The sequence below is a fragment of the Stylophora pistillata genome, chromosome 1, assembly GCF_964205215.1.
Source record: "Stylophora pistillata chromosome 1, jaStyPist1.2, whole genome shotgun sequence".
Classification (NCBI taxonomy): domain Eukaryota; kingdom Metazoa; phylum Cnidaria; class Anthozoa; order Scleractinia; family Pocilloporidae; genus Stylophora; species Stylophora pistillata.
In genome coordinates, this window is record NC_142519.1 from 31,863,829 (window position 1) to 31,884,006 (window position 20,178).

General features: G+C 38.2%; 1 protein-coding gene and 1 long non-coding RNA gene across 10 annotated transcripts in view; one reads left to right on the forward strand and one right to left on the reverse strand.

Moving 5' to 3' along the window:
• LOC111334272 (adenosine receptor A2a) overlaps nucleotides 1-16,125 on the forward strand; it is a 35,465-nt gene extending 19,340 nt beyond the window's left edge. For 7 of the 9 annotated variants that reach the window (XM_022939958.2, XM_022939962.2, XM_088751447.1 and 4 more), the window contains 5 exons: nucleotides 618-721; nucleotides 11,645-11,788; nucleotides 13,873-14,157; nucleotides 14,407-14,615; nucleotides 15,124-16,125. In XM_022939958.2, coding sequence (XP_022795693.2) covers nucleotides 11,671-11,788; nucleotides 13,873-14,157; nucleotides 14,407-14,615; nucleotides 15,124-15,522 — 1,011 coding nt within the window. In that variant the 5' untranslated portion in view covers nucleotides 618-721; nucleotides 11,645-11,670 and the 3' untranslated portion in view covers nucleotides 15,523-16,125. Of the gene's footprint in view, nucleotides 1-617; nucleotides 722-6,714; nucleotides 6,975-7,040; nucleotides 7,147-11,644; nucleotides 11,789-13,872; nucleotides 14,158-14,406; nucleotides 14,616-15,123 lie in introns of those variants that run through there. The other 2 variants (XM_088751448.1, XM_022939965.2) reach the window with 2 other exon arrangements.
• On the reverse strand, nucleotides 717-2,936 carry LOC148742117 (uncharacterized). Its single transcript, XR_015998120.1, has 2 exons — nucleotides 2,440-2,936; nucleotides 717-2,339 (listed from the first exon to the last, which is right to left on the reverse strand). It is a non-coding gene; the product is annotated as an uncharacterized LOC148742117 (long non-coding RNA).
• Nucleotides 16,126-20,178: the final 4,053 nt, after the last annotated feature.

The window sequence follows — 20,178 nt, forward strand, 5'->3', positions numbered from 1 at the left end:
AGATTATGATTACGAAATACCAAGATGAGAATTTGGCCACTCAGTTGCGGCAAAAATGAAAGCTAGCGAGAATGTGAACGCTAGTTGTGTTCAACGAACTTAAAAGAATTCAACACGCAAAATCGGAAATATAGATCATAGTGTTCTGGATTCAAGCAAATGTAATTCCTAACACTGAAAACCGTTTTCTTGAACGACATTACGTTTATAAGATTGAAATACGACTGTTAACAAAGAAACTCACCGTCACTCGTTCCTGGAGAATCGGCCATATCTTGTCATTATATTTGGGCTTTCGCCTGGCTTTACTCCCAGAGCAAAGGTAAATCAGGCGAAATTCAAGCTCGATGAAACTAAAGTCACAATAAATCTCGTTTTTCGTTCTTAAACAACAAGCGTTTGGAATGTTTTCGACCAAAAAGTCAAAGTTCGTTTCGCTTGAGTTGATCACCACAATGAGCGAGACGCTGGTTTGCTTGCTCACCAGCAATGCGTTGCTATGTGGTATCCAAGCATGTGATTAAGTCCTGCAAAGAGCCTATTACTGAATTTGGTGCTTTTCCTTCCCAAAGATGGATAAAAGGCCTTGAACTTTAATTTTTCTCTTTTTCATACAGATTGCTCATTGTCACCCGAAAAAAATACCAAACCAGCATATCCGGACAGATATGAAAAATCCCTAGCACACTCACTTGAACAGAATAAGGTTACAAATCTCATGGTAAGTAGAGTTTTTAAATGTTTTTGCTTTTACAGAGTTAGGTTTTCGTCCTTGCAAGGCAAAATGAAGGGAAGTCTTCAAATTTAAACCTGATACTAAAAAAAAAAGAGAAACACTTATGCAATCGGAGGCAAACCTCTTTACCCACAAAGGTGTTAAGTGCTTTGTTAGAAAATTTCGATCGGCGCACTCATCAGGCAAGTTTTTATTAGCTACATGTACGTTTACTATTCTCTGTTAAGTATAGTTTGAAAGATCAAAACCATAGGTCATTTTTTAATAAAACAAGTTCCAATGAAGGCTCTCTTTGTTTTAGTTAGACTTCTTGGTGTTTGATGTGACTGTAACCTTTCTAAGTGCGCGTTGGGTTTTAATCTTTCATTAAAGCCCGTTCCAAAGATGGCAAAGGAAAAACCAAGAACTGCCCAGTTTTATAAATTTTACAAAGCTAAATTAGTTCCGGGGCCAGATCCCACACTGTTTATCCACACGCATGTTTCTTTTTAAGATATACGGTGTTATTGAGTTGAAGGCAATTTCATGGTAGTGAAGTAAATGAATGGAGTCTAACACCTTTTTATCAATTCAACACTTGCAGTTTTGTAGTTTCCAAGAATTTTCTCGGAATTAATGACGATTTTTGTCGCGCAACGCAAGAAATAATCATAGTGGTTTCGTGCTCCTATTCGTATCCGTATTTTATACTGCATTATTCTAAACTATATTTAGATCAATTTGAATAGTCATTTTTCTCCCACAACCTTTGCCGCAAAGATATGTGTTCTTTCGTGAGCTACTCGGATTATGTAAAGAGGATAAACTTTCCTAACTGCATTCGTAGACGTATTCTCAGTCATTGCGTGAATGGAACCGAAAGCTTATCTTTGCAAAATGAAAAAAAGAAAAAAAAAAGAATATTCGCGGTGACAACAAAAAACCACCACCATATTGCACAGTTATGATCATGATTTCAAATTGTTAGTAACTCAAGAACCAGCTCTCGATCGGATGTACCAAACAAAAGAGATCGCGACATTTTCTTTTTCAGTTGAATTTCCAGCTCAAAATATAATAGATAAAATACAAGCTGTTGCAATTTTCTGTCAGTATGAGGACTTCTTATTTATATAGTCTTATTTGTACTTAGAGGTCAACATTTAGCGTTCAGCACGGAAAGTTACAGATGTTTGCAGATGTTTTCGTGTTCCCAGCTGAAAAATCGTTACTTATGTCGATGTAGTCTTTTTTCTCTCCTCTTTGATATGCAAAAGAAATTAAAATTTCTCAAAACTGAACAGCCGTATTTCAAGTTCTGTTGTTTTGCAGAAAAGATTTTAAGACGTGTTTTGACTTTCTTTCTGTCACGAATTAGTTCCTTCACAAGTGAAAGTACACTTGAAAAGTGAAAGTATCACCGAAAGATTATTTGATGTGAAATTTACATTTGACAAATCAGTCTTCCTCAAGCGTTTGATGCTGTTTGTTTAGATGTGAATTTCTATCCTTAAAAAACTCATGGCGGTCACAATGTGGTCGTGTCATTTTGTTCTCCATCGTCCTTCACTTACAAGTATCTGTCCGAATTCAATGTCGCGCCATCACCACCGATATTTTCAGCCTAAGCGAAAGAAAAATTATCGAGTAACTAGACTTCAGAACTTCTCCCTGCTTTTCACAGCTTGACAATACCAAGCTCAATATGTTAAAATGTTTCATACTTGCGAATATTTTCTGTATAACCTCCTGTTTCCGCCGCATCTTCGAGTCTTCATCCTTTAAGACTTCTGTTGATCAGCATCATCTTCCTGCCCACGCTTCGAGGTTTTCGTCGCAAATCGCAGTTATCCTCCGCCCAATGTGAAGTTTTCTCCTTCTTCGATTCTGGATTTAGAGATTCTCGCCATTTCTGGAAGCCGTAAATCAAGTCAATGGCGAGAAATAGGTACAGTAAACAGACCAGCACAAGTGCAACATCCATCGAGACAGCTTCGTTGTTCCTTTGTTCGGGTGTTCAGTAGCGCCTCAGCCGCATACTAATTTTTGTTTACTTTGCATAAAATGTATGTATACCCGGTTCGCGCCAAGGCACGATGGAGACCTTTTTCATTCACTCGTACGACTCAATATAAATGTGATCGTCAAACCATAATATTTACGAACACCAAACTGTTATATTTTTTTCTTTTCGTAAATATATATAGACTCTGATTAAAAATCCCGCGTGACCATTTCATGTAAATGCATGCTCACATCCTGTCGGAAATATCTAGTAGTGATGGTTATCATAGCACCACCAAGGGTTAAATTAAAATCCTTTGTTACAAAAACAGAGATAAGGTTCTCAGTATTGTCTTCATGTAGAATCAAACAGACAAAATCAAAACGAAAATTCATTTCGGAAGTCGGCGGCTACATTTGATCGCGAAACAGCTGGATTTTACCCTTTTTTTCCTTCTTTTTCTTCTTTTTTTCTGTAATTCATCAACTCAAATTAGTAATTACAATTTTTGTACAAGACACATTTCCTAGCCGACTGCATTTCAATTTTCTGAAGATTACACGTTCCAACTGGTTCTTAACGGATATCTGTGCCAGATTTGATTATTTATTTTCCATGACACAATCTCTCCTTCGTTTGTCAATTGTTTCTTCTGAACACAAACTCCGCAATTTTATCGCCTTTCATGGACACGGGATGATAAATTAGTGCATTGATGGTGTAAATGGTTAACATGATGCACTGTCGTTCGAAGTCAGTTTACCTGTAATTCAGTATGAAATATTCACTCGTAAGCAGTAACTTTAGCTTTTGGTCACTAGTTTCAACTGAAAACAAGTCAATGCCAAACAAGGAAAACAAATGAACAGACTCTCTGAAAAAGAGAAAAATAAAAAGCTAAAGATCACTTTCTAGGGAATTTTTTTTAGAATTCAGAATTGATTATCTGTTATTCGTTTATTCATGCCCTGCCTTTTTGGTAAATCAGGGCGTAAAGGGAATGATTTCAGCTGGTTGACGACACGATTGTTTAATTCATTAATTCCTGGTTGCGAATTTATGAGCTGGCTGAGCGTAGAAATCTGAAATCCGGCAGAACAAATAAAGTTATACAACCCAAGTATGTACTTGAAACTGAGTTACCGATGGTCAGAAAAAAAACAAAGCGAAGAAGAGATATTTTACTCTTGGAAAAAATGGTTCTCCCGCTCCAGGTGGACAAAGCCAAAAATATAAGGGGTGAGAACATTTAAACTCGTTATCAGTCATGTCTGAGAAGCAGAATATTGCTTATCAGTTGACTCATCAAGAAGATGATTCAGTATAGCGGTTTGAAAGCTATTAAAACTCGGTTCCTACGATTTTCTTTTTTCAGTTGTTCACCACTGAGACATACAAATGTGCCTATTTTGACTGCTTCGACTTCAGAATTGCATCATTGTCTTCTTAAGAGAATTGATATTGATTTAGAGATAAATTTACAACGAGACAAAAGTATATTTAAAGGTCGGCACACACGAGGGGACTAGTCCCTGCGACTAGTCCGTGCGACTAGTCCCCGCGACAAGTCTTTAATAAAGGGTTTACACGAGGGGACCGGTAGCAGGGACTAGTCCCTTAAGGTGTTCACACGAGGGCACTCAATTGCATAAGAACATAGGAAAATTAAGAGGCAAAAGATGTTTCTTAGTCTGGGGCGTTACACGTAAACAATGAAAATTTGACAACTTTTCATTGTAGCACTATTAAACATCAACGCAAATGAACTACACTTATTCAGTCGAATTATTCATGTTTTTACGTTCCGTTTTTTTATTTATTTATTTATTTTTAACAGACACAGAGTCAAATAGGGTAAAAATTCCATCAAAACGGCTCCAAGACATCTGTATATGTTTACAAAACTAGAAATAGTTTTTTATTCTTCAGTTGTAGAAATCTAGAATTCAGGGAAAATTCATAGGGACTGCAATGTTTACAAATACCGGAAGTCACGCATCATACTGACCCGTGATTGGCTTATTTACCGTTTAGTCGCAGGGATTGGTCGCACAAACAGTTCACACGAGGGGACAAACATTTGTTTCATGCGACAAGTCCCTGCGACTGGTCGCACGAATTCAAACCAGTTTGAATTCGTGCGACCAGTCGCAGGGACCAAATTTTGGTCCCTGCGACCACAGAAATGTGTAGTTCACACGAAGGGACTAGTCGCATGAAACTGGTCGCTGGGACTAGTCGCAGGGACTAGTCCCCTCGTGTGTGCCGACCTTAATCCTCATAACTACCGATTAACCTCTGAACTCCCATGAGTGACCAAGGCAGAATTTCTCCTTGAAATATCAATACAATACCAAGAAGACAAGTGATGAGAGTAAAGAAATAAAATCAATTAGGGGATTTTAGGTTGATCCAATACAAAATTCTCCAAACTAACGTCACAAGCACTGTATGGCAGACAGTAAGGAGAATCAGTAATGAGATCTTGGGTGTGGAAGAGTTGTAACTGTTTTATGTAGGTACTAAGTGAGGTACTAAGTTTTTGCCTTCACAAGTTGAAGGAAATAACACGGAGACTAAATTCTATCTAAGGGCACTATTCGAGCTGATCTCCCTCTTTCATACCCAGCATATCAAAAGAGCACGTTGAACACGTTATTTTGTTGGCTTATGGAGCCCTGCCCATTGCAATATCAATAATTCCGCGAGAACGAAAGCGGTCACCCTCAGTCTTTCGACCATTTCAACCTGGTTTTAAATAGTCCTGATCAGATCAACTCTTAAAACTGAGGTATTTTACCCAATAGACCACGAAAAAACCCAACCAAACCAACCAAATTGAAACAATTCATCTTAATTGAAAACACGATCTTAGTTTTTTGTCTGCTTCTTTCAAAACGTTTTTTTTTTTTTATAAAGCAATCTGGCGAAACTGTGCGACCAGATTTATGAGTGTTTTAGCAACATTCTACATCATGAAATTACTCCCTATCTTTCTTTGCTAGTATGGAAACGTGAGGGTTAAAAAAAACCTTTTGCGGTCGAGAATTTTATCAAACTGCTCGATGAATAAACAACTAAGGTAATTGCCTACCATGGTGTCTTGTTAATTTGAGCAATTCTTGGTTGATAGGTTTGTATGAATAAGTGACATCTATTGAAGCCTGGGGTCAATATCAGCTGTTTACTAATTATTTGTTATAGTTTTCAAGGTCTGAGTAAATCATCTCCTCGATGTAGTAACGAGGAAATGTGTTCAGCTGTTTTTACAACGGTTAACCATTCAGTAAATCCCTTCAGTGCGTAAATCAAAACCATAGATAAAGAGGAGATAAGCGCAAGCTCTTGCTGAGAGTAGAGAAAATTATTTGTACCGAGACCACATCTATCAAGTTGTGCATTCGCCGAACCGTAGGTTTAGGATGCGACACATGGTAAGAGCAATCTTTGAATATTCTACTAAATTCGAACGCTCAATAATTATTTCGCCCCTTTCGTCAAAACCTAAAAAAATCAACTTTCTGCAGCGTAGCAAATTATAAAAATTAGCGAAATAAAACTAGTACAGTTGACGGCTGCAACTATCTTGTGTCCATTATAGGTAAAATTGACGGTTATTATTCTCAATGACAGTCTGCATCAGGTATATATGTATGCATTTATTAAGTGTTTTAAAATCTTGATTGAATTTCTTATGCGTTCAGAAATCAGCATGATGTGTGATGTATGAGGTTATAACTGAAAAGTTTTACTGACGTCGCGAAAAGCCCTTGGCCGAAAACAGAGTGGTAATGTAAATCACATGTGAATTTGTCTTGATGCAAAACACCCGCAGATGGATTGCTTAACTTTGTGTTCTTTGAATTGTGTAAATCTGCGGGAAATTTGAATCTATTTGTGTTTTATGCGATTATTAGTTAAACAGTAGGTGGCTTCAAAGAGTTTTAATCTCCAACATTCAATTTTGAAGTTCAGCCATCAGTACACCAGCCGATTTCATTGCGTACAGAAGGCTGTAATCCTTGCTTACTGTTTGCGGCACATTTACAGCGGCAAATGTAGCCGTGAGTTCGTTTGTACATGGTTCGTGTAATCCCCGGATCACAAAAAATTGCCATATTCTTTGGAGTTAGAAGACTGTCGGTTCAATCTTTTCATTCAGGCGGGTACTCAGTGAAAATTTCGTTTGGGTCAGGCGGCGGACTTTGATAATTCGACTGTTATTTTTAAAACTTGAAAACTACGATTTGACTGGTAAGTTTTTTTTTTTTTATCACGAAACATCTTCAAAGTAGCCGTAACTTCTCGTTTCTCCGTTAGGGAATAAATTACTACCTGGAGGCAGGTGTAATGTGGCAAGGTCGAGCTTTTATGGCACACGTATTTCCTAGCACTTCTGGTTTAACGGGTTAACATAAGAAAGAAGGTAATTTGGTCACTTTCCTGCTTTTTCTGTTAGAAGAAATATGGCTCATTATATTTGTCTATACTGTTGTTGTCTTCCTGTACCAGAACTCATAAGTTATCTTGAATATTAGACCAACTCAGTGGGTATTTCATTATCTATGACATTTCCTTTCACTCACAACAAGAGATTGATCGATTACTGGCCAGAGTTGTTTCTCTTATTTCAATTTTACCGGCGGCACTCGTGCGTGATTTTCTCCTGCACTTTCAAGCTAACCAAGGCTGTCGTATACACAAGGTGTGTTGATCTCTGCATATGCAAACAAACTACATGCATTCCTATCCGAAAGGCTCGACTTGAGGCAATTTCTCCGAATTCGTTTTCGTTTGTCTTGTTTCATATCTCGCAGCCAGAGATGTTTGCCGTCTCGGTGATTGTTTCCTTTATATTAATTCGATTACTTTTTTTAAAGTTCCTTGACCGTAGCCTTGCTTAGACTCCTGTATTTAGGTAAAGCTTATCACTGATCGAGTTCACTGATTTTTCAGAAGAGTTAAGAAAAGGAGATCAGAGCGCAAAATGGCTCTTCTTTTTTTTCAATTTAGTCTCAGAGATAAATCAAACTATTAGAAAGTTAAACTCGATAGAAATGATTTAAGATTTGGCGACTGAAAAAAATTCGAGATCCAGCTATGTTGTCGGCGTGCTTTCATCTTTTGAGCATCTAAAAGGGTCGTGTTTATAAACTAAAGTTCTATGGTTTAATTCCTCAGTTACTGGTTTTGAAAGGAATTAGTCGAGAATTAGTTGGTATATCGTTATTTTAGCAGACCCTAAAGCAGAACTGAGCCTAAGTGAAACAAAAAAAATGTTTGATTGAACATTCTTTCGTCCGTAAGTGCTTTTGACGTTCGGAAAATTTCTAAGTTGACGAACAAACCCAATTATCAGTTACCACTGAATCAAGCGTAGCTAGCAAAACGTCAATGAAGAATTCAATCGAGTTAAAGGACGAAAATAAACAATCAAATTTGATAAAAAATATCTCTGTTTCTTTAAACCAAGTTTTTTGGGCGAATTTTTCAATAAACAACAAGGACTTTGATACTGCATCAATATCTTGTCCTAATTAAAGTTATATGTATTTACGTTTCGAAGAGAGAGATATTTACATTTTCATTTCACACCCGCAGAGTTTATTTTCAATACTTTGTTCTTCGCGCATGAGTGGCTGTGGTGCCCAGCTTATCGATTTGAATCTTCGTTGTTTCCTCCTGCTCAAGAACACTGCCAGATCAAAGGCCTTGCCGCCAATTTTAGCTTTCAATGTTCAATTTTATTTTCCTTACAACTTCACATATTTAAAAAAGGCTGATAGAATTCTCTTTTGTATTAAACGTCGCCTTTCGTGAAATGTGACTGTTTGCAGTTCTCTCTTTCTAATTCCCTTGCTACTGAAACGTAATTTTCATATCCGAGATTTTTGCAATATAATAAAGTTTGAACGTTATTTGCAAACGCTGTGTACTTTTTTTGGGCCAACGCATATAGCGGAAAGTACATTTTTAACCATTCGAAGTTGACCGGTTGAGATCAAAATTGGCGGCCATCTTGGGGCGACCAAAACAGCCCAGTGACGTCACTGGTTGTGTACTTCTGTGAAAGAAGAGTAAAAGCATGGAGTGTGGTTGCATGTTGGGAGGCCGAAAAAGAGAATTTCGGGCAAAATGCCACCCTTGTCTTCTTCATCGGCGGCCATATCGGCATCTTGGCTATCTGCGAGAGGTTCGCCTTGATAGGGAGCAAAATTCCGGTTCAACCCAAGTTAGACGCCACCATCTTCCTCTTCGCTACTGGAGACAACTTCGCTCCGTTCAGAAGAAGATTCACTTGAAAAAACTTCAATATCTGCCATCTCCTTCGCCCACGAATACAAACAAACAGTGAGTGAAATAAACCCCGCTATCGGAGTGAACGCAACCAGCTAGTGACATCATCAATCCATTTCGCTCGGTACCAGAGCCCGGACATGGTTTTGTGTAAATTTTTTGTTTGAACGGTGAGAAAAGATATCTTTCGCTTCTTTTTTTGCCAAAGCAAATTATCTCATGATGATCAGCATATTCAAAACTACAGGTTAGAGCAAAAATTTCAGATACGAAAATTTCGTTTCAGTAGCACTTTAATTTTGTCGTAGCAACGCTTATTACAAAGTAGAGCTAATTTTATTGTAGAAATTTGTTAGCACTTTTCCATGAGCGTAGAGGCGATTTTTCCATATGATGTGAGTACACCTGGCTTCACCTTTAACCTTAAAAACAGCCTTTTGAATAAAAATACAAAAATTTGTTGTTCTAAAAATCAATTTGGAATTTCCTCAATTTTTCTTTTCGAGCCAAACCAAAACTCCTTTGTAATAAGTTATAATTATACCGGTATATAGTTTCTAGTAGGTTGTGTCCTTAAGCAAGCTACATTACTTATTAATGAATTCTTTTTTCCTATCTAATCCATTATCCGTTAAAGTGGCTACTGGTAGGCTGTTATATTTCCTAGCAAGTTGTTTACTACATCTGCAAGGCAAATCCGCAACAGGCGATATCATATGGCACACATCCAGTAAGAAAACTCAATTCAAAGTTATTGAAGCCCGACGTCTGCAATTTAGTAATCTGCTCTCTATCAGTAACACTTAACTTGAAAAAAGGCATCATTCATTAGCAGTGTCAGTGTCGACCTTAATGTTACCGTGTAGCCAATGAAGATTATGGTGACCGCTGAAATTGATCCGTCTAAGTTACTCCCAAATTTGTAACCTCGCCCCTTTTTCTTCAATAAATTTCGCCGAAGAGAAGTAAACATTCCGGATTTCAAGGGCCAGCCAGCTAAAATTGATGCTCTGCGACGCTGACCGGTCAAGCTTCCTTCCCAAAAGATCTCGTAACTGTCGGACAAGCTGATTTGCTTTACACGTGAAAGGGACGGTCCAAAGACGCCACAAAATTAACCTTTTTAGCGTTTGCGAGATGTCCTAGCCCTCGTGAGTGAATTTGAAATTTTGTATGACTCTTTATATCTATCGTAAAGAGTAAATATTTTTGCTTTGAAGAGGTTAAGTCACCTAGTTAATGGCAAACGTGAGATTGCATCAAAGGCACGAAAGAGGTTTTGTGATAATTCTGAGTTTGCTTTAAGGTATCTTGTTTGAAGGTTCTATTAATACGTTTAAATTTAACAAATTAGTAATGTAAATAGAAGAAAATAGGCATCGTGATCAGTGTTGAAATCTAGGAAGATCCAATGCTAAAATTATAAATTACATTGGCGCAAAACTCGTATTCATTTTAAACAGTAAATTACGGCTCAAGCCGCAAAACAGTTAAAGAATGGGAAGATGCCACAACTATGAGATGTGACCTCAGTCATTATGAAAAACGAATCCTAACCCTCCTTTATCAGATCTCAGAGAGGGTTTGTTGGTTTTTTCAGTTTATGACTAGTTTCAATTTTCCCAGTTGATAAAGTGCTGCCAAATCACCGTTGGCTTTTAGTGTTTCCGACGTGAATGAGTTTTCGAGCAGTGAGGCCATTAGGGAAACAGACTCCCTCATGTTTACTGATTGACTCAAGCAAGTGGCAAGGCTCTTTTGAACTCTAGTGCTTTGCTGTCTTTATACTTCAAGGTAGTTTTCTTTTCGCAAGCTTGGTGAGACTGTGAAGCGAACTTGAGACTTTTAATAGCAGTTCAGCGAAGGTGTTCACCTTTTCTGCTGTGAATTAAGAAAGCTGCTATCGATAGAATTCAGGGTCTTAACGTTACGCCAGGAAATTGTATGATATACTGGACGTGGTGAGGGCCAAGTCTTGCGATTCAGTCTTCGATTAAAGAGGATCATTTTGATCTTGTGAAAAAATTTCTCGGTCAAGAGACTCGTGGGATACTTTTTGTTAAATTTCAAGCGAGCTCAAAGTCTCGTCCGCGGCGTCAAGATATTAGCGGTCTGGCCCTCTATCGCAGTCGGATTCCCGAGTTTTTGACAATTTTTCGTTGTATTTATTTTGATCTCCTGCGGATTAAAGCGGTCATCTCTGATTGCCATTTTTCTACTACTATTATGATTTTGTGACTTAATTATTCTAATAGCCCAGCAAAAAGAACTTAGGTAAAGCCTTACTGACTTTAAGGTAGTGAGTTGAGCTTCCGCGAGGGAGAGACGAAAAGACTTGATATCGATACTTTGAAAACAAATAATTGTTGTTGATGTTAGAACTTAAGAAAATGCATTTGAATTGCGAGCTAGAGATGGATGGTTGGCAGGGTTTCCGAGTTTTCCTCCAACGTTCCAACTGGTAAGCCGCAAGGAGAGCTTTACATTGCCTCAGTGAATTAAATGTAAATTGTTTAAATTTCTTTAGGCCAACCGATAAATTAAACGATAGTTTATTGACCAATTAGAAAGCATGCTTGTTAATAAATTGTCATTCTTGATCCTTATACGTCCTTTTCTATTATCAGCTCTGAGTTTCGCTGACCACGGATCAATGGAAAACTCCACAAATATTACGAAAGGAACTCCTACTTATGCTTCTCCAATCGGGCCGAGCTGGGTTTATGTTGGAGTTGGAATATATTCTGCTCTCGTGTTTCTCATTGTTGCGGGTTAGTATTATTGTATGTTTTAAAACGCTTTAATGATACCCTGACTTTTATCACGTTTCTAAACGAGACTATAACAAATACTAGAAAAAAAAATTAATTAAAAAATAATAGATGCGTTGCATTAAATTTAGTTGTAATCTTGGCACACGGCTGATGATTCAGACTGAGTTTAGTCTCTTTTCAATACCGGCTTCGGCTGCTATTTAATTCTGAGAGACTGAAGTGAAATCAGACAGCTGGAGAGCAGAGAAATTACTAAATTTAATGCCCAGTGTTTTGTAAGGCCCTAGTGCTCTAATGTGTTTAGCAGACCCCACACGTGGGCCTTCATTTAGGGTACCTTTGTGCAATATAACTTCGGCTAAAAACTTACGTACACAACAACGTTGAAGATGACCTTGCTTATTGCTATTGCCGATGCGTGACTCGAATATTCTACCGCTTAGCTCGCGGAAGATATATTACATTATACACTTTGCCGAAAAAAAAAAACCGTTAAACAGAGCATATTATCTGTTGAACTTACCACGCTCGGGAATTCCATTCCTTTGTCTCATATCGAGAGAATAAAGAGGAAAATTCTGTACACTTCTCGCAAGATGGTCAACTTTTTCACTCGTACGTAGCTTGGCAACCAAAATCCCGTGGAGAAAATTTGTTGTAAGTGTTTTTATAAGAAAAGCTGAATTATACATGTATAGTGATCGGGTTCCTAATAATGATCTACTGGAGGACACACGCATAAATGACAACACCATCAACAACATTTCCCTTTTCTATCTCCATGTTGCCGTGGGTCTGTACATTAAAAGATAACAGAAGACGTCAAACTACTACATAACTGTAAAAAAACATTAGTCACGCACTTGGATGCCCTCGCGTGCCACTTATTTGTTTTTACCACATTATGACGTCATCTATGATCTACTGAACAGACGCATGGCATTATGAAATCTATTTGTAAAAAATGAAATCAGTTGCAAATTTTATTAAATGTTTGTTTCTTTTGCATGGAATTTTTAACTGGCGGCCAGAGCGTGTGGCTGGCGGTGTTCGGGAGCTCGGTAACTTATCGCAGATGTTGCGCGGCTGTTAGCTTGCTTCATTTTAATATTAATCTTTTTTTGAGTATGATAACTTTTGCTTTGTTTTACGATACACAATCGAAATCCACTGTTGTGGACTGAAACCCTATTTCTCTGGGTTTATGTCTAACATCAGGAAAATTGTGACGACGTCATCAATTATTCGTAATTAATGGTGGTGCGGCAAAATTTAAATTTGAAAGCGAATTTGCTCGAAATTAGAGAAAAAATAGGCCAAAATTGGCCAAACGGGCTTCATAAAACCCGCTTTTCTGAGTTTTAGAAGGACAAAGTTCATATCACACGAATGGGTTTTAGAAGATTAAAGATGTAGTTTTAGTTCGCACCAATAATAAGGGAGATTTGGAAAGTAGAAGTACTATCCTTCTGCGCACGAAAATGTACAAAATTCGGTCATTTTGAATATGAAAGTTGTAGTTCAAGAGCGATTTTCTAAAAACCTCAGCTACCTTTCAAATTTCCACGCATCGCAAATGGTGTATTAATCTTCACTCTAACAATCCGTTTCAATTTTGAAAATTGGTGGACAGGAAACAATATCCTTTTTAGTTTGAAAATTGTCAGTCGAAGATGCGTTCAAAAATGGAGCCATAGCCTGCAGTGGAGGCGTCTTATTAGGGCTAGTTAGCATTAAGAAGCTTACGATCGTTAATTCAACCGACCATGTTTGATTTGGAATTACAGTAGACGGTGGGCGAACGGGTGTGGAAAGGCGAGGTAATAGAATGATATTCATCGCCCCACCCGCTCCCCACTCCTTTATTTTGACCGTCGCTCACCCCCTTGGTACAAATTTCTTTTTCTTCCTAGCCTCCCTAAAAATCAAAGATGGCAGCCATAAATTCCACCAAGACAATACAAAGCACTCGCCCGCCAAAATTACGCCAGCTCTGCAGGTTAATGGCGCCATGGAACTGTTTTCATGTAGAGGGAGAGCTATTTCAGTACTTTTAATTTTACTTTGGTTTTTTTTTTTAGGAAACTTACTGATCATCATCGCCTTCTTTACCACCACCAAGCTTAAAACTAAAACTAACTACTTCATATTCTCCCTGGCTGTGGCGGATCTGCTGGTTGGGTTATTTTCTGTTCCTTTATGGATATATTTCATTCTCACGTTGGATTTCAGGAACGCTTTGTATGAATATTACCAAATGGGTGACATTGTGTCGGGCGTGTCGTCTATTCTACACTTGACTTGTATTAGTATCGAGCGGTGTTATGCTATAGTCGCACCTCTCAAACACAGGAAGATTAGCAAAGGTATGTAGAAACACCTTCCTTTTCAACACTTTCTTCCTCACCTTTCTAAACCTTCCCGTTTTGCTCGTGCTCCTTACCTCCTTTCCTTCCATCTTTCTCTCGTCCATTTTCTTCGTCTTTCCTCGCCTTCTCTTCCTTTCTTTCCTTCATCCTATCGTTTCTCGCTCCTATTTAATGCATTTGTTTTGTTTTCTTGTGCTTAAAATCCATTCAACAGCTCAATATTCAATTGCTCAATATTCCTTTCAGCTAAGATTTTCGCCGGTATCGTTTTTTCATGGCTGCTTGCCATTTTCAACGCCCTACTAAGAAAGCTCTCCGGCTGGAAAGATGTCGCCATATTCAACACCTTTACTTTCTTCTTCGTTCCGTTGCTGTTGATAGTGGCTGCTTACATTGTTATCTTCTTTGTGGCCAAAAGGAGCCTGAAAGAACACAGTAGACGTTCCTTAAAGAAGGTAAATTTATAGGAGAGCATTAAATTAGTGAGAAGTTCGAAAATTACAGAATCCACCGTGCTGGGCTAATCCAGCTAGGTTTTCCTGGTAAAGGAAAAGAAGATAACGTGAAGCAATTCAGCCCGAATAGATCTCCGAATCGCAGTGCCAAGACCCCGGCTGACCGTGATGGTTCGGTCCGGCAGCATGTCTTTGACGTGTGAGCTCTTGAAAATAAGGGTTGAATACAATTTCTGTTGTCTTAGCAGCTCGTTTAGAAATGAAGTGATTACAAAGTAACATCGATGCCCCGCACTCGCTTCAATTCTTTTGTAATCAGCTACTTTTGCTAACAACGTTATAAATTGCTTGGGGTTTTACGGTTTGTCGAAATGTCCGAGAGCTATCATTCAGTCAACTTCTATTTCAAGTGTCCCGCTTTCGATCCTTGAAAGGCTCTCTACCTAGTATCTCCAGGCTGTATGTGTTCTTGAGTGTTTGCTTTTGTACAGCTTGTTTTCTTTTCTAGGACCTTCATGTCGCCTATACTGTTGCCTTAGTAACCGGCGTTTTTGTTATCTGCTGGCTTCCATTTTTTTTGGTGATCTTGATCTTCAAATGGTGTTCCACGTGCACATTCGTATGGGACATGCGCGTCCTAATGGCAGTAAAAGTACTTCACTTTGGCAACTCTGCTATGAATCCCATCATCTACTCGGTCAGAAATCGGCGCTTTAACCGCGCTTTCAAAAGGATTTTGCTGCGTTTGGTCTGCCGTAGACTGGATACATCCTACGCTGGCATTAACAATTCCACTCAGGCGACTCAGCGCACCCGCCTAACTATGACAATGATGGACAAGTCTGAGAGGTTGTCTCCCCAAAATGGGACTCGGTCAAATGAAATGTGCACGACTAAACTTACATAACCACAACTGAAGATGGAAAGTAGCTTCTGTGAATCAACTGAGAGAGACAAACCATAGATACTCGTAGCGTTACAGAGTTCCTCAGACGATTACATCAGTATAAAATTCAGACAACAAGAAGACCTCGAAAGCTTATATGTCGCATACTTATTCAACCGTTCCTTGGAGAATCGCTGCGTTCGGAAGTTCTAGTTGTTCTAGAATGTTTTTCAAAATGAACTGGATTCATCTTCATCTTCTGAATACCCTTATTTGTCGTCTTGGCAATGCGGAAATGGATTATTAGCGTTTTATGTTTTGAAAGAGAAACATGACATGTTTTGGTTTTTGGTTGTTCAATATGCCCCACCCTGTCTTCAGGGTTCTGTGTTGTGCTTAGTGGGCTCAGCTAAACCTTTATCAAAAAGTGGTCTGGTACATCATTTTTCATTGTCGTTACGGCTTTCCTTTTTTGTCTTGGTCTAGTTTTATTTTAGCCACCCGTTTTCTCTTTTCCACGTAAGGAAAGGGTACGTGAGGCAGGGTTCTAAATTTGTACATAGAAATATTGAAGTGTGGAATAAGTTTTGGTTCTGTATAATAAAATAGTTTAAGTAACCACTACGATTTTCACAGGTGTTTTAAAGCATTACCGGTCTTAAGTGAATTGAAAAGGAGCAAGACTAATGCATTTTAACTGATCACCCCTTTTTTAATATTCCCCGTGTGATACGTTGTCTAATGTACGTTTAATGATGCGACAAGTATTGAAAATGGACTGGCTGTCGGTGGCTTACGTTTTGAGTTTCTCAAAACATCGAGCGCGAAATTGAAAGAGGAGGGGAGACTAACTATTATTATTAAAAACTAGATCATTGGATAATGCAATTCAAGACTTTTTATTGGCTTAGCCATTATGGTATATCAGCCAATATACCATAATCTACAAATATGGTAAGCACGTGTCAACTTAAAATTGAAAGGGAGCTTTAAATTTAATGAAATTTAATAATTTGATTTAAGGTTTTTAATAAAACAATTATTCCACTCGCGCTTGTTGGATATGAGATGATTATAGCCAACGAGGCGCGTAGCGCCTCGTTGGCTATCTATCATCTCATATCCAACGCGCGCTCGTGGAATAATTGTTGAGTAGTATTTTGGAAACGTCTTATTCTGAACGATAGTTTAGCGCGATTATCTGGATGAGACAAATCTAAAAAATGACCCGGTTGCTGGCAGTTTATATTTTCCCGAAGCATTTTGATTTGAGTACTTTAATTAGTCACCTTTTGATCTGGTGAAGGACGTATTTTTATTTGGTTAGAAGGTCAGTTCAGTTTGGCGTGAAAGGTGATGCCGTGATGAATGTGGTTGAATGTGTCATGATATAACTGATTGTCTTACCGCTGCACTACTAAGTAGGGTGAGACCATGCACAAAACGATGTGTTGTCCAAAGCCAGGAAAACTAACTTTATTGTGAAATTAATCCTGTCTTTGAACAAACAGAAAAGTAAACTATGCACTAAAATGAATCTACCAGAAACAAGTAAAACTTTATGTGCAGCAGACGGTTCCTCCCCCATCCATTTTTTTTTCCACTTAGAAAGTGCCAAGAAACAATTAACGTGATAATAATTATTCTCCCACGCCTCCCCGCTTACAAAAATCACCCGTATTCGAATCTAATAAATACATCGTGGGTTCGTTTTTGAAAGCTACTTTTCTACAGACAGTTCTTTAGTCAATCATAGCTCGTCACCCGCAAGTCAATTGGAAAAGCCGTTTGACGTGGTAATAAATATTCTCCTTGGCCCCCCTCCCCTCCCCTCACGGAAAATCTCCCGTGTTTAGAACTGATGACTACATCATGAATTCGTTTTGAGATATTGACCAACAGTGTTAAAGCTTTTGAAAGCCAATTTTCTTCAGCAAGTTCTTCGGTCAGTAATAGTCTGTCACACACACGTCAACTTAAAAAAAAGAACAAAACAAACTTGACAGTTTTCGCTGCTCCTTCCTTGGTAACCTCAGTTCATCGTTTAAACAGCTGACTTCACTTTGTTTCTATCGTTAAACCCCTTATATTTGTTCTGCGGTGAACGAGAAACTACCAAGGGTTTGTAAATTGGAAAATAAAAGCATGGCACGCAATTTGAACTGTAGATTTTATCACCTTACTGGGCTTACTGGAACGAAGAAAGGGACTACTTAACTACCATCGAGTGCCCATGACAGGTATTACTCCTTTTGATCTACATATATATATTTTTTAATAAGTATCAGAAGTATTGTACTAGTCGACTACTTCGATAATCAAACACTGTGATTAATTCCGAACTATTGTAGTATCTCCTTGATAATGAATAGATCCTGTAGGGAAACTTAAAGTACTGAATCAAATTTGATTGTGCTCTTACGGATCATGAAACAGAGTGTATCTTATCTATTTCTGATAACCATGCACAAAACGGGATAAGGTTTGTTAGAGCGATTTTCTAACATTACTACTATTTCAGCAGTTTTGAGGTCTGTCTGGTTGTAAGATTGTTCTAATCTTATGACAAAAATAATTTTTTTAATGGTTTAGATATTCATGATCAACCACCTTTTCGTCCAATAATTGGAGTAAACCTCTAATAATAATTACAATGCTGAAATGGCAATGCAGTTGAAATCTTTCGAAATTTTCCTAAAACTGGACAACAATTTCCCATCAATAGTCATCAACTTTAAACCTCAACTCAGAAAAAAGCAGGGTACAGAATTTCTAGAGTCGACTCATGAACAATTGATTTAAGAAGCTATCTGCATTTGAATAGTGTTTGTTAGAATACTAAACATTTTTTCCTGTTGATTTCGAGGGTCACTTAAACAACTTTGAACAAACAATTTACGAATGAGATTAGACATTTTGAGGAAATGTTGCGTGAAGGGTTTTGTTGGCAAATTAAATGGGAAATTACGGATTATAATCGGCAAAAAACCAAAAATTGAACCGTCTTTATGCTTCCGTCTCTATGCTATCTCTATCGACCATATACAAAGAGCTTTTCATTACGAAATGTTAAATTGGTTTATGTCCAGGCTCCCGTTCGATGTCGTTCTCCAAACCTTTGGCAAGGATGCTCGTTATCTTGCACAGTGTGCAAATCTCGGACTCGCTTATGTTCTCAGAGTGTGCAAAACGAAACTTTTATATTAAGCTTTCTAAGTGCGAAAAGATACCATAGACGCCAAGAGAGTCAATGAGAGACAGTAAGTAGGCGAAATGTAGGTGACAGTATTCAGAGCACGATAGCTCTTTCCTGTCTTTCATTTGAAATTACCTGTAAAAGGGATCAAACTATTGCAGTGCCAAGCTTGACCTTCGATAAGGATGTAACATGAACCAAACTCTTAATCCCAGGGACCTTTGAAATAGACACGAATCAGGTAGTTTTGAAAATATGGAATGCCAGAATTCGGAACCGGAACCGGAATACTTGGAATACCCGGAATTCCCGGAAATGACCGAAAAATAAAAGTAAATTAACAAATAAATAAATAAGTATATTGATGATTAAAAATTGATGGTAAATTCACAACTTAATTAAACAATTTGAAACTAAATGTTTCTCTGAGGGTCCCAAAACATAAAAACTTACAGGCACTGTTCATGGAGATGCACGTATTAGAACTAAAAAGAGTCTGCGTCAGGCCAGTAGCCCATACAGCCTAAGCGGCGAAATGTTTGTACCCTCCCTTCCCCCTGAATGGGATGCTAATCCATCACATGGTTTCTCCCCGTTTTAAATTCGCCTCCACTCATTTACACTCCTGTAGGATGTCTAGGGCGCCATGACCATTAGGCCGCCACGCTTTTCTAGCCGGAACCAATGCAGAAGATTAAACAAATGCAATATTTCGATTTAGTTTAGTAGTGCAATTGTAAAAAGCTCCGAAATATTACAAATTAAAACTCTACCTTAAATAATTATTAACCACACATTGGGAGCTATCAAGAACAGCCGTCTACAGTGATTGAGAGATTGTCAGTTACTCGACACCTTTTCGGGTTTATTATAAATACCTTGAATATATACCTTTGAATATAAACCTTGTTTAAAAGAATCCATCTGTATAAGGTTTATATTCAAAGGTATATATTCAAGGTATATAGAATAAACGCGAAAAGGTGTCGAGTAACTGACGATCTCTCAATTTTAACTGTAGACAGCTGGTCTTAATGGTAGCTGCTTTGATAGCTCCCAATGTGTGGTTAATAATTATTTAAGGTAGAGTATTAATTTGTAATAGTTCGGAGCTTTTTATAATTGAACTATTCAACTAATTGGAAATATTGCATTTGTTTAATCTTCTGCAATGGTTCCGGTTGGAAAAGCGTGGCGGCCTAATGGTCATGGCGCTATGGCGCCCTAGGCATCCTACAGGTGTGTAAATGGGTGGAGGCGAATTTAAAACGGGGAGTAACCATGTGATGGACTAGCATCCCATTCAGGGGGAAGGGAGAGTACAAATATTTCGTCGCTTAGGCCGTATGGGCTACTGGCCTGACGCAGACTTTTTTTAATTCTAATACGTGCATCTCCATGAACAGTGCCGGTAAGGGTTTTTTTTTTTTTGGGGACCCTCTGAGAAAATTTCGTATTGCATTATTTGATTAAGTTGTGAA